This window comes from Amphiura filiformis, chromosome 18 (genome assembly GCF_039555335.1).
Source record: "Amphiura filiformis chromosome 18, Afil_fr2py, whole genome shotgun sequence".
Lineage (NCBI taxonomy): Eukaryota > Metazoa > Echinodermata > Ophiuroidea > Amphilepidida > Amphiuridae > Amphiura > Amphiura filiformis.
In genome coordinates this window covers 52,130,307-52,148,549 of record NC_092645.1, presented here as the reverse complement: position 1 = coordinate 52,148,549, position 18,243 = coordinate 52,130,307, and the positions used below count along the sequence as shown (strand labels likewise).

The 18,243-nt window shown below is 37.2% G+C and overlaps 1 protein-coding gene across 1 annotated transcript in view; it reads left to right on the top strand.

The window, feature by feature from the left end:
* The window catches only part of LOC140138798 (otoferlin-like), a 181,328-nt gene that overhangs the window by 133,232 nt on the left and 29,853 nt on the right, over positions 1-18,243 (top strand). Inside the window, 13 exon segments of the mRNA XM_072160570.1 lie at positions 1,008-1,034; positions 1,781-1,912; positions 2,346-2,388; positions 2,391-2,521; positions 4,276-4,367; positions 5,304-5,474; positions 6,143-6,306; positions 7,559-7,701; positions 8,938-9,125; positions 10,130-10,371; positions 14,384-14,523; positions 14,525-14,563; positions 16,214-16,314. Of these exon segments, the coding sequence (XP_072016671.1) occupies positions 1,008-1,034; positions 1,781-1,912; positions 2,346-2,388; positions 2,391-2,521; positions 4,276-4,367; positions 5,304-5,474; positions 6,143-6,306; positions 7,559-7,701; positions 8,938-9,125; positions 10,130-10,371; positions 14,384-14,523; positions 14,525-14,563; positions 16,214-16,314 (1,613 nt within the window).

Below are 18,243 nucleotides of genomic sequence, written 5' to 3'. Positions count from 1 at the left end.
ATTCATGTTGATTCGTTTTCAGAGGGTGTATGAAATTCAAATGGAACTGCCTAAATGTTGGTCATTCCATTTCAAGTTCATACACCCGTATGTTCCTAATATTTCTAAGATCTTCCATAGGGGTACTGTGGATTTTAAATTGAATAGGTCTCCAAATCAGAATGTGAGAACTCAAAATTTTCGAAAAATGAGTAGAGGAGAAAAAGCTAGTCTATCTTTATAGTTACCTGGAAATGTCTTATGTTCCAAATCCAGTGACACCTCATACAGGGCCGTAGCAAGCGGGGCGGCCAGGGATGCCATGGCCGCCCCACTTTTTGAGAAATTTGTTATGTTTTTCTTTGTATATTTATTTCAATATGGGCATAGATTTGTAATTGGCCGCCCCATATTTGTGATGGCCGCCCCACATTATTCGACCTTGCTACGGCCCTGACCTCATACATTATGCTGTGGGTAGGATTAGGCATTTATTCACTGGGGGCATGGAAATTAGCACTTCAGCCCTTTTATATTGATTTGTCTAAGTGAAATGCTAGCCTTATACATATTACAATACCGTATTTCGTCAAATAAACGCCCCCGGGGGCGTTACATTTTCCCTATGGGGGGCGTTTATTCACGGTCAATTTTAGAACGATAATTTCCATTAAAATCATTAGGTAAACTAAAAACACACGCTCAAATGACGAACTATGAACTAGAAACACTGACTTCTGGCTCACTTCCGGGTTTCTGATCCAGATTTTCGCCAATTATTGACGCTATTGTCGACCATGTGCGCAACTTAGTAAGCTTACTACACAAGATAGCATGGAAATATCGGCATTTTTGAAACATCTTGGTTGAAAAAAGTGGTGGGGGCGTTTATTTGAGGGGGGGGCAACTATTTGACGAAATACGGTACATCAAAGGTCGAGGGAAATTAATGAGGTGTCACTGCATGGAGCTGGAGTAGATGTTTGTAGTAATAATACTTATCTGATGTCTTTGGTTATATTTTACAGGATGATTATGATATATGCACCTTTGAGGTAAGCTTATTTTTTAATATCTTTATAAAGATGACATATTTTCTCTGTCTAATACATTATATCTATAGGCTTAACACAAAAAATGTTGTCTAAAGCAGTTGCACACATTCATTTTTCTCAGTGCATTCTATGTCAACTGTTTTTTGCCGTAAAATCATGAAATTCTGAGACAAATTTGAAAAAAACTTACTTCGATACTCGCATTGTATAAAACAATTGATTTTGTACTCATTTGTGTAGATCAACAATTTTATGCTGTGCACTTTTGAACATTTGAAAATGACAAAATTAAGTTTTAAAAAAATCTTTAAAAAAAAAGAAAGTCCTAAAAAAAAGATTTTGCATTCGTTTTGAACCTGCCATGGGCTATGAGACTCAACAATTTTTTTTGTTTAGCCTCATTTAATAAATAAATAACCATAAAATGTTTACTATAAAGGTGAGGACTGAGTTTAAACATAACATTGGTGTTGACTCTCAAACAAGTAAAGCAATAGAACCAAATTAGTTCGATCTTTCGATCATCAATGCTTGGTCGATTCTTATTATTTACAAAATAAATTGATTGACTGTCGTATATTGTGATTAGTAACTCTGATTAATTAGTTGATAGTTGGTCAATAAGCATCGAAGCAACATCAACGATCGATCCCAAGATTGCACAAATTTGGTTCTGGTGCCTAACTGACTTGAATAGAAAAGTTCCAGAAGTAGGCCTGTAACTGATATCTGCTTCATATTTTCAGATTTATAATTGTGAACTGGAGGCCGTTCCAGAGTTCCATGGCTTCAAAGAATGGCTCCACACCTTTGAACTGCTAAGGGGCAAGAATACTGGTGATGAGGACAGCGAGAGCAGAGTTGTAGGACTCTTCAAGGTATGGTTCTAATAATAATAAAATAAAAAATATTAATGTATATTTCTAATGCACGCAAATCAGCAAAAAAAGCGTGTACAATATGGCATAAGAAGAGCTCAGGCAAAGAGCAATGAAACCAAACAACAACATAAGTATGAAAGACAAGCAATAAATAAACAAGATCTTACAAACATAAGCAATATTCAGAAGGTGAGTTTTAAGAGATGATTTAAATGATTCAAGAGAAGAACAAACACCGCTATTCCTGGCTCACACTAAGAATAAGACATGTAGGCCACTCCTTACCTACTGATGGCTCTGAAAAGAGCTGTTCACTGTAGACTGACCCTTGTTCAGAGAGAACCAGCAGACCTCGCCTATCTGCTGATGTAAAAGGATTTGGTGGCTCTGAAAAGAGCTGTACACTGAGATATATTTTGGTTCTTTTCAGGGATCACTCAAACTATACAAATGGCCGCTACTACCAGAATACGAAGGCTGTGGTGTAGACTCCACCTAGGTTTCTTTCAACAGCTTGGGTTACCTAGTCATGAACCTATATCGGTTATGGTAAGAGTCTACGTTGTCAAGGCGAATGACCTGCACCCTACAGATCTGAACGGAAAGGTGAGTTTGAACCGTGTTATATTGTATCATATCATGCTGCTATGAAGCAATAAGATAGTGGAAACTTTTTCGAATGTTTAAGAATATAATTACCTAAGCATATAACTAATGACGCATATGATTGGTTGAGAGCCAAAATTAATTTGCTGAAATTAAATCATATAACTCGTAGAGCCAGTCCAAAACTACGTTATTGCCCAGGTTCCAATTTTGGGATTGAAAAAAATGTAGGAAAATTACATTTTAAAGAATGGTCTATCTTATTTTATTTATTGTTTTGTTGAAATAGATTACCGAATGTTCTGGTACATGTATGTATAATGGAGTTCAATAATAGAATGGAAGGCACGATTAGACAATAATAACTGCGCGCTGTCTATTTGGAGGGTGTTGTTTTGGGGGTCGGTATTTTTCCTAGGAAAATTATCAAGGCCTAAAACAAAACACTACAATTTCACACAATGAACTCAAAATAGATGGTGCAAAGTTATTATTGTCATTCATTACCGTTGTATCTGATATTTTGAACAAATCAAAATGGCATTTTATGTTATTTTATACAATAAAACGCTGTTAAATATCAACAGTTTTTAATTATTGTTATAACCTACCAACAAAAATCGACCAGGCAAACTTGACATTAGCGCCAACAACAAGAGCTACCAATCACAGAAGCGTAATGGCTTCGCGTGAGAGTGTGCGTTGCCATATACGTTTTGAGGGCATTGCTGGAAATCAGAAGGGTTTGTTTTTGGCTGAGGTAATTTTTCAAGGGAGCACAAGCTCCTGAGGAAAAATACTGAGGCCCAACACAAACCTCGACAATTTCATGCAATGACGGTAAAATAGATTCATTACCGTCATTGGGCCATTCCATTTAAAATCCACACTACCCCTGTGGAAGATTTAGCTAGTCTTCCACAGAGGGAGTATGAATTTTGAATAGAATAGACAATTGGGTAACTTTCATTTGAAATACTCCAGTAGTGGAAGATATAGGTAAATAAGCCATAATACAGGGGGAGTATGGGTTTCAAAATGATTAACCCTGACCAGTTACATTTGAAAAACAAACTCCCCCTGTGGAAGATATTTCCAAAATCTTCCACAGGGGTAGTGTGGATTTCAAGTGGAATAGCCCATTTTACAAATTTGGTTTCATGGAAAATATGTGCATCAAAGACTTTGAAAATGTATCTTGCAAATAATAAAATATTATTGGATCATACATTGTGTATATGAAAAAATTCATATGAATGGTTGTTTATGTCATGGGTTCTGCCTTCAATGCCCTCAATTTTATTCATTTAAGGTTGAGGCCCTGTAATATCAGGCTTTAAATCAGACTATGAGACATCCTCGTGATGTTGAGGTTCTCCTATATCGAAAATCCATTAAGCTTGTTTGTGTAGTCTATTTGATTTGGGTATTGTTATCCAATCTACTGTTAAATAAGCCAAAATACCAGATGGTATTATTTTCTCAACCCACACATGCAATACATTGTGCATGTATGCCATGAAAGCTAGTCACTACTCGATTGTTGATGACCCTACTGAGAAGGTTATTTTTTTTAGTCAATCAGAAAATCCAATAGCTTAACAAAATATAGTTTAACAACTGTAACAATGGTGCTGAAAGATTGGCTGGACAAACAACCATGAATACAGCACTGTTTTAAAGCCTGAAATTACAGGGCTTCAACCTCTAATGTTAATAAATCCCTGATTTCTTTCTTTGTTTCTCTCTTGCAGGCTGATCCATATTCGGTTGTCATCCTTGGCAAACATAGACAAACTGACAAAGAGAACTACGTCTCCAAGAACTTGAACCCTGTCTTCGGAAAGTAAGTATAGTATGTGTAGCTGTGTTTGCTAACAGGGTTGCCCACAAATTTCAGCCCGAATTGCAGGTCAAATAATCGAAAAGTCACCCAATTTTTCTCTTAACCATTGTTTTCTATGGGGCAGGAAACTACCGCGAAGTCACCAGAGCTAATGTTGAAATATCACCCAATTTTTGTCTTGTTCGATTCCTGGGTGGAATCACTTTTTTTACTTGTCTCGTATCCTTTATTATTTGCGATGGCGAACCTGGTGAAAAATGTGCTTATTATATTCAAGAGAGGTTATCCGTGTTCTAGAAGCTGCATATCCTATCAGCGACTGCTATACCTTGTTTAGCACTTTCAAAAGAAGTACCTGCATGCGCAACCATGACTGTTTCCAAATAGCCCGCCAAAGTCATGCAGGTAACTCTGATGTCGTGCATTGAATTGGTTTGAATGAGGAATACTACGGGAACCAGTGCCTTTCGTTAGAAGTCACACATGAGTAACGTGGATAACCTCTATTCCCGTCTATCATGCCACTGTTTTCCATGTTATATTTCCTCTACTAGTAGGATGGCAATTTATTTCTCGCATTTACGGCCCGGCCTAGCTACTATGGGCTATTTGCAGAGAGGAGTAAGTAAGTTACCTCTTAAAGGTTCAAATTTGAAAATTTGTTTGTTTAAAACGTCGGTCCGTGTGGAGACACACTTGGGTCCTGATGGGACCAGGCTTAAACAAAATGCTCAAGCCAGGCTAAAAAGCCTATATAAGCATGCTGGCCTGTATAAAAGAGAAGTGAGAAACAGATTTGAAGACAAAGAACAAGGAAAAGAAGGCCACTCCCAACAATCAAGTTAACAATTTTACTGTCAGCCTTTGGGTCAAGAGAAAGAAAGTGCTTAATCCAATCTCAACTGCCACTTGGACTTGTTTGTTGATTTTTTGCAGGTGCTTTGAGTTTGAGGCTACATTCCCCATGGAGTCCAAGCTAGCAGTCCAGATCTATGATTGGGATTTGATAGGATCAGACGACGTCATTGGAGAAACTACGATTGATTTGGAGAACAGATTCTACAGCAGACACAGAGCTACATGCGGCATGTGCAAGGAATACTGCAAGTAAGTGGGTTTTTTGATTCTGTGGCAGAGCTGGAATGTGTCGTGTTCTTGTACTTCAGGTGGTACGGAGGACAGCTGTGTTTGCACTCAAATATTCAAATGAAGGTGATACAGAAGAGGAATGGTATGAGTTCTTTGACCCCCTGAGCACTGCCTGCCGATTTAACATTGCCTCTGATTGGTCAATTACATGATACCTTCACTTTAATCACCAATCAGAAGGGAGCTTTGCAAATAATTCCCCCCAATTTTTTTACGTAGTGAAATTATTCTAACAATGTTGATGATTGGGCTAATTGATAATGAAAACTTCTTCTTAGCCAATCGGCAGGTAGTTCTCATGGGGATAAAGAATATCTCAGACTTGATGTGATATCCACCCATATGCATGATTTTTCTCAGGAGGGGGAAATGCCCAAAACTTTTGATATTGTTATTAGCATTATTTCAAGAACTGCAAGACCTATAGTGGGAACTGGCATCAGCAGTGTAATGGTGTTGGTAGACTGACTGACTGACTGACTGATGATTCCCGAGTGTTTCTAGATGTTGACAATGTCCTTTTTTTGTCCTTTTTAAAATGATACCTCAATCAGGGCAAGCAAAATGAAATTCTAAGCAACCATTGTATTTTCATAGATCATCATTTGGTTTTCATTGTATTTCAGCTATGGGTATAACAACTGGCGTGACCCAAAGAAACCAACTCAGATCTTGCAACAGTTATGCCGGGAATTCAAACTAGACCAACCACAGTACAACGGCAACGGTAAAGTGACGGTAGGGGACACATCATTTACTTCGACGGAAATGTTCTTGGAAGATGAGAATGGTAAGGAAAAGTTCTGCCATCCCCAAGTAAAATTGAGCAACCTGTTTACCGTATAGACATATATATACATAACTAGATGATGGGCACCCCTTGGAATTAAGCGAGCTATCTGGCAGAATGGCAGTTATATGCAAATTAGGAGATCGGTGTTTACATCCTTTTTTTTGTCAAAATTATTTGTGTCGAAAAAAGAACAAACATTTGCACTCTTCTCTCCATTAATGATTTATTGTGAAAAAATATATACCCAGCATTCAAAATAAGGCATGTTCTTGTCTCAAATACCTGTGTAAGTAGGCGCGGACTGCAAATTTCGTACGGTACGTGTCCGCGTGACACACAAAAACTGAACCAAGCAAAGAGCAGAAATCCTAGTTTTGTTGTTCCACTGGAAAATCAATTTTCTATAATCTACATACTGTGATCACCGTAGCTAATTCTCTCTCATGTCAAAGGCAAGGGTCTGGGGTCGGACTCTTGAAAGTTGGTGAGGACCAGGCCCGTACGCAGGGAGGGTGCGACCACACCTCCCCAAATTTGTAAAAGTATACAAAAAGTCCCAAACTTTCAGAATTTGCGAGCGTAGCGAGCAAAAAAATCAGGTTTTTTACGCTTTTTTGGTCCAAATTTGGGGAAGAAAGTCCACTTTTCACAAAATCGCCCCCCCTAGGAAAAAAAGTCCACATTTTCAAAATCAGCACCCCCCCCAAAAAAATCCTGCGTACGGGCCTGGTGAGGACCCTTGAAATACCTGTGGTGTTAGTCCAATATGTTAGGAAAATATTTTTCTTGATGACCCTATATTGACATTGGCTGAAAAATGAAGCTGTATTTTTGTTCAAACGGGTAATAATTCTTGTTGCAATTTTACCAATTTTCGCCTTGACCTTTAGAAGTCATCTAGTAGACTTTCTTAGCAGGACATTTTTGTGTTCTAACTACAGTTTTGCTTATAATAAGTGAACTTTGATGTTCGTAGTCTAGCCATCGTTTTTTGGGTGTTTTTTTTTTGAGGTTCTCATATTTTTCTGACCATGTCGTTCAGCGGTGTCTCAAAACCAGAGGGGTAATGACACAGGCTTAACTGCCTTGATTTACCCTATTGAAGAAATGCCGTTGGAGCATTGCATTTTCCAAAGGGGTGTTTATTGGAAGCAAATTTTTTATGCAAAAATCACTGCAAGGTTAAAAATTTGACTAGCGCTGTTCATATTTTGTTAATATTTATACATGTGAACTTGCATCTTTTCAGGAGTGAGAAAACCAACAGATGAATTTGTGGCTTTGGAAGCTTTAAAGAACTGGGAGGATGTTCCTAAGGTTGGCTGTAAGGTTGTCCCTGAGCACATCGAGACTAGACCACTCTATCACCCAGATAAACCTGGAATTGAGCAGGTAAGATGACTTGAGAACTGGACAACATATGTGACCTGCTCTGACAAAACCAGGAACAAGTCACATTTTTGACCTTTCATAATTAAAATAAAAATGTAGACAAGTTTTAAAATGACACCAAAATTATATAAATAGCATCAACACTTTTCAAGATATGGATCATTTTGTAAATGATACCTTGATATTTTTGCCAAATTGCTATTCTGAGTAATGGGCCAATTAGTTTCTGACCTTATGAAATAAAGAATTCCAAAATTTGATATTTTTACGGGAATGTCATCTTCAAAGACCTATAACTCAAAAACATGCCTGGCGACTTGTTCTGTGTTTTGTTGGAGCTGGTCACATATTTGCTCCTTATGAAAAGATGGTGTAAGTCACTATAAATCATTCTGGTTAGGATAGGTTAATAACACCCTAAACTTCACAAATGACCAAACCGTGGTTCTCTTCCCCCCTCTGGAATTGTCAAAATAAATAAGGTCTGTATTCTTTTGTACAGTCAAAACTTTTTTTTCTGATTTTTAAGATTAGGTCAGTCAGAAGAGAATAAATAAATATACAACTCTTTTTTCTTGCCTTACGGCCTGTCTCCCAATAAAATTTTGGCTCTGTGTTATAATTTTGTTTCATGGGAACTTGTTGCATATCAGTATGACGTATAACCAGGGATCAATCAAATTGGGATATGACTATGGGCTTCAGCAGTATTACTGCTATGCAAGCCACCATTACACTGTCATTGTGTATATCCAGAACAACCCATAGCGTATCTCTCATGGGGCCACATACTATACGTGCTGCTGAGTGCGGAGTGCTAACAGACGCAATGTTAGCTCCCCAACACCCCTGATGGCGCTTCCCATATGTGTGTCAAATTTCTGGTTACCAGTTGTTTCTTTTTATTCATGTTCTGTCAGGGATTTGATATAACTTGGTTCTAATAAAAGTGACTTGAAACGGGACCAGGGCCGCCATAGACTTTCTGGAACTTACAAGTCCCTACTGCGTCCTTGCCTGACACGTGACCTATGTCACAGTCGGACGACCTCTGACACGTGACCTATGTCACAGTCGGAGGGTCTCTGACCAGCAGTAGTATAAGCATCTTTTACCAGTCAACGAGTGAACAAAGAGTAGTGTTTCATTCCGAAAGCTCTCAGGTGAGCAAAATTAAGGTTTGAGTAAATGTTTAACTTACTTCAACTTGGTTCTTTTTCCTTGTGTTCATTTTAGGGCAAAGTGGAGATGTGGGTGGACATGTTCCCCATGGATATGCCCCTCCCAGGTGCACCAGTGGATATATCGCCACGGAAACCCAAGAAATATGAGCTGAGAGTGATCATCTGGAACACGGACGATGTGGTACTGGAAGATGATGCATTCTTCACAGGAGAGAAGATGAGTGATATATTTGTCAAAGGGTAGGTACTCTTATTAAACTAATGAAAGGCAGTGCCCAGTTTCCTGTTACAATTTTTTTTCAGGATTGTTCACTTTTTCAACATTCATTATTTTCAAATTTTAATTATTTGAAGCCGACTCATTACAGCATGAAAGATTAATGCTCGCTGAATTTTGTGCATATCTGAGTGTTACTTCGAGAAAAAAAGTCCTATGTAAATTTTGTCATTTTAGAAATGCTCTCTTCTTTTCAAGTTTGGGAAATTTAGTCGCATCGGGCTGAATGAGGTATCAAAATAAAACAGAATTCTCCATCTATTTGCTACTTTAATTGGTAATTTTAGTTTCAATGATTAAAGGGGGATGTGCCGATTTAATTGTTTGAAGTTTTCATCTTAAATAAATGACTTTGACACAAATATTCCATTTGTAAAGAATTCCAATCCGTTTGAATATGAGAGCTGAAAGTGTGATTTTTGAATCCCTATATAACAATGTGTAAGCTAATTATTGGTCGACCAAAAGTGCCCCTATTTTTGTTCATAAAATCCAAAATAAACATCTGTTAGCCCTAAAATTTCACATGGTCAATGAGAAAAATATGATCTTTCTTCTGGTACCAAAATTGACACCACTTCCGGTAAAATCTGAGGTTCTGGGGATGAGGCTGTTAGCAATAGGAACATGCCCCTTTAAGAAATCGCTTAATTTGTTTTAAATGTATAAGTACTTTTTATGCACAGTATAATAACTTTTTCTTTTAAATCTAAAAATCTAAGCATGATTGATATAAAACAATGGGCTATTACAGTTGAAATCAACACACCCCATATGGAGGACATATCCTTAATCTCCCACACAGGGGTGTAGATTTCAAATGGAGTCGCCCATTCAGGTTATATAACCCCATTTGAAATTCACACTCCTTATGTGGAAGATTAAGGTCATGTCTTCCATAGGGGGTGTATGGATGTCAACTGGAATAGCCCGGTGTCTATATCATTATATGCATCTTGCTTTTCAGGTGGCTAGTCGGTCCAGAAACTGACAAGCAGGCGACTGACGTCCATTACCGTTCGCTGACCGGTGAAGGCAACTTCAACTGGCGATTCATACATCCCTTTGAATATCTGATTGCTGAAGAAAAGATGGTGATCAAGAAGAAGGAGTCAGCCTTTGCCCTGGACGAGACCGAGTATAAGGTGCCGCCGAGATTGAACCTGCAAGTATGGGATGCCGATTCCTTCTCTGCTGATGATTTCTTGGGCAAGTATTAGGCTAATACTCCCTCTGTACATGTGGAAGAGTTTGGAAATATCTTCCACAGGGGGAGTATGAATTTTAAATGGAATTAGCCCATATCGCTGCTGTTCTGTCAAACTCTTGTAACTCCAATAGCTGCTAGGTGTTAAAACTGTAGAATTTAATATATTATATTGTACATATTTAACACATAGCGCAGCTATTGATCTTAAACTCATTTTGGAATAAAATCAATTTTTGGAAGGTTGCTGTCTTTACTGAGCCAGATAATAGATCTGTATGCAGGAATTTGATTTACAAGTGGAAGTGGTCATGATATCATGCCATGATGATTTACAGGTGGTATTGGTCATAAAATACATAAATACATTAGCTATACATTGGTTCGCTTCAATTTCAGTAGTGACATCAATGCTTTTTTACGTTTGTGCCGCAAGCGTGCAAAAAAACTGCCCTTGTACGCATGTGTGTACACTCTGTGCGATTCTCTTTACGCACACGATTCAATACTGCTACCAGCAAAATACACACTTACGTCACTAACGAACTTGAGGTGAATCAAAGAATAGGGGTGGGCAAGGGAGACACATGCCTGGGCACTGTGTTGCGGGAGGCATCAAATCAACCACATGGTTGTGCATAAATTGATCGCTTCAGCACCCCCTATAAATGGTGAAAGTCTAATTTTTTGCACACATTTCAACATTATTATGTTCTCAGAATCTTCCTTCCTATACTTTGTACAGAGTTGAAGAGTCCAATATAATCAACACTTGGACTCAAAACTTGGACTGTGTTGGAAAGGCTCATTTTTTCCTCCAAAATTTTATTTTCTACAATTTTTTGACCAAAACTCATTTTTGACTCGCTCATTTGTGACCAAAATCACATTTTTGATTAAATATCATATTTTTGACCAAAAATCACATTTTTCAACAACAATCACATTATTGACCAAAAAATCACATTTTTGACCAAAAATCATGTTTTTGACCAGGAAAAGATTCTGAAAACATAATAATGATAAAATTGGATGTTTTTTTTTCACCCAATACAAAATTTATTGGTCTCGCTATTAGTTTAAAAATATTGGACTCGACTTCGTCTCGTCCAATATTTTAAAACTCATACTAGCTCGACCAATAAATTTGTGTATTGGGTTCAAACCATCCAATTTTATATCAAAAATAGTAATTATGAGACCGAAATTATGACCAAGTCATATTTCTGTAAATTGTCACGTGCCCCACATGCAATTTTGTTCATGAAGAGTCATTATGCATAAGAAACTTATTCAATGGTCCACATTGCACAGTTTTACGGTCCAGCGCTTCAGAGGATGAACTCGACTAGCCAATCACAACGAATAAGTGAGCTAGCGCGATTAGCATAAAATCACATTACCATGTCGACTTTACACCCAATGCGTAAAAGCTGGCAACCAACTTATTTTTGTTAATTCGGGCATGCTGAACTCGAATATTAATAATAATATTAATAAAAAACACTGACTATATAGCGCATTTCCAGAAACTGATCAACATGATCAAAGCACTTTACAAAAATACAAAATATATACAAAACAGAATACCTGAATCATGAAAGAACAAACAAAGAGGCTTAAATACAGTGGCAATCAGCACAGGTGAGTTTTTCGGTTACTCTTGTATTCGTCAGTATCTTTTTTAATTATTAATCTTTATAAAATAGATAATGGTTTTTAGAAATTAAATGGTGTTTTTTTTTATTTTTGGTGAATTTTCTCAAAGTTGATGAAAATGAAAAAAAAACATTTGCTAAACATTTATATCTAGTTTTTGAAAATTAATAAAAATATTAGTGAAGCAAGTTTTTAGCTATGATGTTCAAAACATTTCAAGAAAATCAGATTTAAGAAAAACTAAAAATGCAGGATTTTGTTGTGTATTTCAACATGTTCAAAAATGTGAAAATATGATATTGCACATTTCGACTTCGGCATATTTAAATATTTATTTTCAAATGATGGCATACAAGTTATGTTTTCATTTGAAGACTGAATTCAGCTACAAAACATGATATACGCCATTTTCAAACGTTTCGAGTTAAAGCCACCAACATCTGCCCTATAGCTTTTAAAATGGACACCCTCCTTTTTTTTTTAAACCAATGTAAAATATTTTGAAACTATAATCAAACACAGCATGTATTTTATTATATTTTTTATATTTGTTATATTTGTTACATGAGCTATAATGATACAGGCCTATTCAGCGATTTGCTCATTCGTAAAATCGGAAAAATTATCACAATTCAGGTTTTTTTTATGTCAGTGAGCATAGATGTGCTATTATAGCTAGTCTCCTCCGCAGCCAGTTTGGTTACGCTCCCTCCACACAAACAGTCTGCCAATTGCCACTTATAACGCCGTTTCTGATTAGCTACACGAATATAGCCGTAGAGCTGTACATACGGGAACTTGATTGACCTCAGTCTAGCTGGCGAGATGGCGGGTCAAACTTGCTCATGAATAATAAAGTAGCTGTCTAGCCGATCGACCAATTGAAAGCTTTGTTTGACGTCAAGCTGGATGACGTCGGCAGAAAACCGTTAGCGAATCAAAAAGGACCAGTTCGTGATCATTGGCAGACTGTTTGTGTGGAGGGAGCGGAACCAAACTGGCTGCTGTGGAGACTATATTATAGCCTGCTGGTGGTTTAAGCCGAAAGCTGTATAGATTTGAGACAAAATATAGGACATTTGACACAAAATTGTGATATCTTTAATTAAAAAAAGAACTTAGGTAGGCCTACTTAGTTGAATGGGGCTTCAACTTTGTCAATACTGCTGGGGTTTTTTTTTTTTTTTTTTTTTTTGGGGCAATTTTTCACTTGTAAGCAATTTATAGGCCTATAAGCAATTTTCTTTTTTACACTCGCTGGGATCACTGAATTTGTCTTATTTTATGTATAGGCCTATATACAAGGGCACTCTAACTTCCATGGTATAAACAGTTATTCAGTTAATGATGAATTTAAACAAAATCAGGTACAAAATACGTAATGGGCTGTAATCAATTTTAGATGTGATGGGCATGTCCCTACCGGCGTCGGGAAGTAGAGGCCTATTGGTATAAAATGATATTTTAAAACAGGGGGTCATTGGGTATAACAAAATAAAAAAAGAGTCCTTGAGCATTCGCAAGTTTTTCCACGAGCCCAGTGGCGTAGCCCCCCCACCACCACCAAAAAAAAATATATCAGGGATAAAATGGCAACGACGGCAAAGAGTAAAGTATCTTTAAAATGACTAAATGTGGGACAAAAAAATGGGGATCGAAATTTAGCTTTGCCCTCTCACACCAAAATCCTGGCTAAACTACTGCACGAGCCTCTGGCTTTGGGTGTTTACACACTCGCCCATTTGGGGCCCCGATCAGCTTCCCAGATGTTGAGAAGCATGTGATACAAAATCATCAAATGACGGTGTTTTAAATTAATTTTTATGAAAAATTCAAAGTCGTACATTTGACTGACAGTTCATAGTTATTATTTTTGCATGTAACCTCGCTTGATTGACATTTTCTCATTGTCTCTAGTTATGATCTATAATTGGTCTGGATTTTCAGGTGTTGGACTTGGGCTTATTGAGCAAAGTAGCATTTGAAAGAATGATGTGTGTTTTAAATGATATTTTTTTATTTTTTTTGCAGAATCAGGAAGAAGAGATATTCTAAATTCACAAATACCCTGTAACCTTTAATTTTATTTATGTTAAGTTGTTATTTGGATGAATATGAAAGTGTCATGTCAGATGTTCCATAGGAAAACCGTAGCGCGCCCAACCACGATTTCTCTGTGCACTGGGCCGTGGAGTTGGCTGTGTACTGGGAAATGCAATGAATAAGTTTGAAATGGGGAGCAGGTTGACTGTGTTCCCCCTCAAAAAGGGACGTAATTCCATATCCTTGCCCTGTGCACCAGAAACCTTAGCTATACCCCTGCCTTAAACAAATGACATGTATCTTCTTGTGCAGGTGGGCTAACCCTTGACCTGAACCGCTTCCCTCGGGGTGCCAAGACAGCCAAGAAGTGCACCCCTGATCTCCTCAAGACAGATGGAACAGTACCACAGATTAACATATTTAAGATCAAGAGAACCAAAGGCTGGTGGCCATTTTTTGGCAAAGTCGGAACATGAGGAGGAAGAATTAACGGTAAGAGAATGTTTTCAATAACATGGAAATTCCATATTTATCTTGTGGTGTTTCTAACTGTGACTGAATGTAATTTACCACCGTCTGTAGTCTAGAGCTGAATGCTGATTTTTCAATACTTCTTGTTGCAAGAAAGAAAAAATGCATTTTAAGGTCCTATATAACATTGAATGAATTTGATCCAAAAATGACCTTCAAGACGTCATGATTTGTTGTTTTTGTCAGGGTTCGGTTTTTGCCGGCAAAAATCTGTTTTTGCCGTTGCCAGTGGCAAAAACTGGCAAAAACCTGTTTTTGCCTGGTTTAAACCGGCAAAAATGGCAAAAACTGGCAAAAACTCACATATAGTCACTCAAATATTAAAAGTTAATGCAGAAAGCTCATAAACAGCAGCATACAACTTTTAATGAATCATTCAACATAATTTTTATCTCATCAAGTCCTTAAAATGAAAAAGTTTTGAATCGGATATATGCCACATTTCGGTTAAATGCACTTGAGCAATGAAAACACATGCCTTTAAAATAAAATACGTTACTTATAAAATACAAAATCTGGCTTTGTTACACTCAGGAAATGATTTTTGTAACTTAATCATTTGTTTTGAGATGAATAAATAAATAAACTTTTTTAGTTTTTGCCATTTTTGCCGGCAAAAACGGGCAAAAATTGTTTTTGCCAAGCGGTTAAAACCATGGTTAAAACCGCGGTTTTTTCCACCTGCGGCAAAAACCTGCGAACCCTGGTTTTTGTAAATTTCAATGTAAATGGGCTAAAATTGTGGACAATAGTTAAAAATTGCCTAACTGGGCTATCAAATTGCGGGGCAATGGGCTATACCATTTAAAATCCACACTACCCCTGTGGAAGATTTAGCTCAAGTTTTCCACAGAGGGAGTGTGAGTTTTGAATAGCCATAAGGCCCAAAAAAAAAATTGTTTGTTTGTCCACGTCCGACCGACCGTGTACCCTGGTCCCGAACGTGTCTTTTTTTTTTTTTCTTTTTTTTTAATTTTTTTTTTTTGATTTTTGATTTTTTTTTGGCATCGATGGGACATCGTAGAAAACAGTGGTTAGTATAAATTTAAAGAAAGAAAATGTAAAGAAAATGAACAGTATAACATGCAGAACCATCTCAAGAGTTAAACCAGTAAAGTGCTGTGTGTTTTGACTTATTTACCAGTCTTCAAATTTAAAAAAAAAATAAAAAAATCCGACCTACCGACCCAACTTTTTCATAAGCCTCTATGGACAAACAAACAATTTTTTTTTTTTTGCCTAATGCAGAGGTAGTATGGGTTTCAAAATGAATAACTCTAACCAATTGCATTTGAAAAACATACTCCCCTTGTGGAATATATTTCCAAAATCTTCCACCGGGATAGTGTGTCTTGTCTCATTGTTGAGAGTAACAGTTGGATTTTGTATTGGCAGTTTTGAATGGCTTGCACTAACCTAATCCTGCAGGCCCTATATGCATGATTTTGTATGCTCACGACACAACCACATACAATGCACTGATGGCACTCGATACATCTCTCAACTTGAGACAAGACAGACTTTAGTTATAAGACAACTAAACAAATCAGGACCATTCAGTTTTTGTTTTAAACATTTTGTTTCAAAATATTTCTTGAACCAATATTCCAGGGTAAAGTTGAAGCTGAGATGATCCTCATGACAGAGGAAGAAGCGGAGAAGAACCCAGCAGGTTACGCACGTGATGAGCCTGATCCACTAGAAAAACCAAAGTAAGTTGTGACACACAGATTAACTCAGAAAAAGATTTCCTTTCTGTTATTTGAATATGTGATCTGTTTACAGCACTTATAGGTCAGATTATCGGAAGACTTCACATCAGCAAATCAACATTTCTGTAACAAGAGTGACCTTAGATGACCTGACCTGTGGTGGGGTCACCATTGGTCAGGTCATGTCTATGTACAACAGTTGTATTGTGTTATCTAACTATTGTTAAGGAAGGTGCCGGTTGCAAAGCAGCCTTTTCTTACACTTTAATCAAATAACTTCAGATTTCTGAAAACACTGCTGGTGTACAGGATATTCTTCTAGCAGACATTTTTGAGCGATTTCAAATGTAGTCTGCTTACTTAGATAACAAATTAACAAATCTTTCTTTTACAGATCGGAGCAAGTAGCATATTTCATTGATGCATTATTTGCCTGCCATTGTTTGCTGTTGCTTTTGTTTCTTTGTATCTGTTGCTATAATGTTATTGTTTTTATGAAATGCAGGTTTACATATCTAGGAATAGTGATTCAAAAGTTAATTGTTCAACACCATGTTTTTGTTTTCATTAATGTTTTTGTATGTTTGATTATTTTTCGACTGATTGTTCTGTGTGGAAAACTTTCCGCATCTGAAAATTAATATTTTTGACTTAAGTGTCACAAGGAGTGGACCAAAATGACAAATATAGTAAAATACTAAAAATGTAATGTGAATGAACATAACGTAACGAATGCCTGCGTCTACTCCCCATTCCAGATAAATACAGCACTAATTTTTTGGGATTAAAAAATATGATCAAGTTCTGCAAAATAAAATATAGCTAAATCCTAATCCTTTAGTTAGACCAATGTGTGTGTTTACGCTTGAGTACATGCCCGCAGAAGTGAATCCAATTCAATCTGATTGACTGGTATTTCCGATGTCCTTTAATTGATTCCACCTGGGTTGATCAGTATTTTTGCCTGCAGTGGCATAGCATCGTAGGGAGCACAGGGGGCACATCCGCCTTAATCGATTTGAAAAGAAGAAACCCCATAGGACAATTGCCGGAAAACAGCTTCTGCCCCCCCCCCCCCATATCAGGCCTGGTGCCTCCCCAATCATAGTTGCCCCCCCCCCCTCCATTGAATGACTCATGTTACACCACTGCTCGGCCACCCACATTTTGTCCAGTTTGTGTGTTTATTGCGGCCCAGTCTTTGGCTGACTCGGGTAGTTCTACACAAACACTATGTATGGCTTAAGCTGAAGCATTTGAGTGATAAATTTTAAGCACTAACAATGCCCAAAGTCAATTATCATAACATCAAATATTAATAATTATTAACAATGGTTTGCAGTGATTAAAGGTAAACAGTCTAACCATTTGAAGTACTATAATAACATGCAAACCTATATCATATTAACAATAAATGACCCGCTGTTACTTACTAACTATACTAACTACTAACAAAACTCCGTATCTTTCTCTTCTTTTTCATATCTCACTCGACTCTTGCATCGACTCAATGTGCTACTACAGCCGTCCAGATACTTCTTTTGTCTGGTTTCTAAATCCTCTTAAAGCTCTCCGTTACCTGCTCTGGAGTTTTCGATGGTTATTCCTCAAAATCATTATACTCGCGATTCTTGTCGCCGCCATCATACTTTTTCTGTACAACATGCCTGGGTACTCGGTGAAGAAAATCTTCAACGTCTAAAGTGTTAGTTCTTGGGTCTGCTATATTTTTCAAGACTTCATTCTCTAAGTATACTATAAGTGGATCTTTCCACTCTGACACTTGTTTTTCTTGACACATTGAAAAATAATTACCTGAAAGCCATAAGTGCCTTTTTGCAAGTGAATAAATATTGAATGTGCTAAATGTTTATAACTGTTTGGATGTGATATTGTAATATTCAATCATTACAAAAGTAGTTAAAAATA